A 2809-nucleotide genomic window follows, 5' to 3' on the forward strand; every position below is an offset into this window, starting at 1 on the left:
ACTATACATTAGTTTCAGGCAGTCTTGTATTGTCTTTGACCATCATGCTGCTTTTATAGAGGTAATCACAACAAATAATTTTTTATGTTGGCAAGACAAAAAATTATTGTTGTTGGAACCAAACATATGCTGAAAGGGACCAGACTACTTGGTATTGTTGTTGATAAGCCCTTTTAAGTTGCTTTATTTGTGCCGCTGTTTCCTATTTTAATTTAATATAAAAAACTTTGGATTTTTCTTCTATTGTTTTTACAAAACTTATTTTCCTATAACGTTCTATGACACTTAATTCAGTCATTTTGATCACCCTTTAATCATTTCCAGTGTTACAATTGTTTTTAATGTTGCTCCATAAATTTGAGTTGACTCCAAAGGTAACCTGTTGCAGATCCATTTATTCTTCTCTGAGAATTTCCATTTATTTGAGAGCTACAGAAAGGTGGAAGACCTAAAAGAAATTATAAAAAATCAGCAGGATTTCACACGTCAGATATGTTTTATTTTGTATTTGCAGTTCTTGTTGAAAAGGATTCTTGGCAATTCCTGTTTTTAGTTCCAAAACAGATGCTGCACAACTTTGAAAAGGTTAAAGAATGCCTGTTGGGCTCATAAGAGGTTGAGAGGAATCCAGTGGAAACAATGTACACAAATAAATCTTGTGTGATGCCAGACTGCAGAAACGCATTTCTGTTTTTCATGTTAAAAAGAGGGGAGCAGTGGAGAGAAAACGAGTTTACCATTTATGAAGTGAGACATAAGTGTTGGTTTTAAATCTGTTTACTCTTYAGGCCTGCCTTTAATACCCTAATTTATTGACATACTATTATTTCACAGACATATCCTGCTTTACGTCCTTTACAAAGCAAAACTCAACAACGTGACTCAATCAATGCCCAACAGCACCACCATGTGGCAGTATTGTGTAAGTTACGGAAATTAAATATTCAGGTCTGTGCTTGAAAATTAGAATTGAATTTTTTTGTGGTCTAAATAAATAAATAAATAAATAAATAAATAAATAAATAAATAAATGGAATGAACATCCAGAAACATGTTCATTTTTCCTCACCTTTAATGTTTTATATCGTTTTGTTTTAGGTGTTGCAGTAGCTTGTTTTACTTTGCACGCTGTTGAACTTTTTTTTTTAGTCTAGTTTTTTTTTCATCTATAATACACGTTTATATGTTTTATAACTACGTCGTAATTTAGTTTACGTGTTCGCCTTTTCCACTGTAGTAGTTTTGTCCTTTACGGTGCTCCGTACATTTCCTTCTCTTTTGAAGACTAAAGATGGCCGAAGCTCCCTCATGCCCGAGCCGGTTCTTCTGTCACAGATGCTCAGTAGAGATTAGTCCTCGGCTTCCCGTAAGTATTCAAGATGAAATATGTTGAAAATAGCACCTGCGCGGAGAAAAAAAATCATAATAGAGATTATTTATTTAACTTTTTATGTTCCGTAGTGGAAACGGGGCACTTGTTAGCATGCTAGCCGTATTAGCTGTCATTTACCGTTTTATCTTATGATAAAGCCTAAATGTCACCCCATGGGCTTGTTATCGTTGCCCGGATCTACCAACATATAAACAAGCTGCGCAGTTACTAAACTCAGAGCTGCTCCATACATCACCTTACGTAATTTGAAACAGTTAGTTTTAGTTCATTGCTCTTCGAGGGCCACTATCCTTCATGTTTTAGATGTTTTCTAGCTCTTCAGCAGGTCTGCAAGATCTGCAGAATCCTTCTAATCACTCATTTATTCCAGTCAGGTGTGTTGAAACAGATAAACCCCTAAAACATGCAGAATGGTGGCCCTCCAAYATCAGGATGGAGGACCACTGGTGTAGTGTTTTGATAATATTCTGAGGCTGTGATTACCTGAATGTTAACAGTTTGTCAATCTTRTGACTAGAACTTTTTATTGTAGCACTTATTAAAAAAAAGCCCTCTTCAGGTTTTTGCTAATGTTAATGTATAAGATAAAATTGTTATGTTTGTGAAAGACTTGAGTGAACTACCAGGCAAAGTGGGTGTGTAATGGTAATAATAAAGTATTAAATCTAGCATATTATTATAAACTAAGCACATACCAGACAATTCATGACATGAATATTAATATTATTTTGCACAGCACATAAGCAGTTTATTTTGTTTCACATAGAGAACAGGTTTTAACTGTACTGGGAAAAAAATCCATCTGATTTTAGTCTCTCACAACACTTATGACAAAGTATGTTAGAGAATTAGTTTTTGTTTAATTTGACAATGTGTTTCATAACTTACAGTGGGGTTGGGCTTCAAATGTGTGAATCAATTAAAAAGGTATGGTATGTTAAAAAACAAAAACAACTGGGGCCTCATGTACAAAGACTTGCGTGGATTTCTTACTAAAACGTGGTTGACGCACATTTAACGTAATAACACGAAYGCCTAGTTTATTTTAATTTGCTGAATTTCAGACAAGAAGCAAATCATTGTATTTTAAGAACTTATTACACAATACTGACTGAACAAACCAAAAAAAGTTGAATTCATACACATAATAAAACTTGGCTCAGAACTGATGCTTGGTTCGGTTGACCCAGCTGGAACATAGAACATGCAGGTTCTCCAAAAAACACGCTAAGGTTGGCAGTAGCATTCTGTGAGAGTGAAACGTCCAGCAATGTTTTTTAATTGGGGGTGGTTGTAGCAGAGCAGTATAGTCCCTACTGCCGTGATAGCGGAGTGCTATGTCGCTAATGCTAGGTCCTATCCACTTATCCTGTTGTCACAATCTCCACTGGAACTGGCTGTAAATAAACAGACGAG

At 35.3% G+C, this 2809-nt stretch overlaps 1 protein-coding gene across 1 annotated transcript in view; it reads left to right on the top strand.

Moving 5' to 3' along the window:
- Positions 1-1282: 1282 nt before the first annotated feature.
- LOC106514999 (E3 ubiquitin-protein ligase RNF126) overlaps positions 1283-2809 on the top strand; it is a gene marked incomplete at its 3' end in the record, with an annotated part of 12326 nt that continues 10799 nt past the window's right edge. The window contains 1 exon segment of the mRNA XM_014004563.1: positions 1283-1366. Coding sequence (XP_013860017.1) covers positions 1292-1366 — 75 coding nt within the window.

The sequence above is a fragment of the Austrofundulus limnaeus genome, unplaced genomic scaffold (assembly GCF_001266775.1).
Source record: "Austrofundulus limnaeus strain Quisiro unplaced genomic scaffold, Austrofundulus_limnaeus-1.0 Scaffold25, whole genome shotgun sequence".
In the NCBI taxonomy this organism is placed as follows: Eukaryota; Metazoa; Chordata; class Actinopteri; order Cyprinodontiformes; family Rivulidae; genus Austrofundulus; species Austrofundulus limnaeus.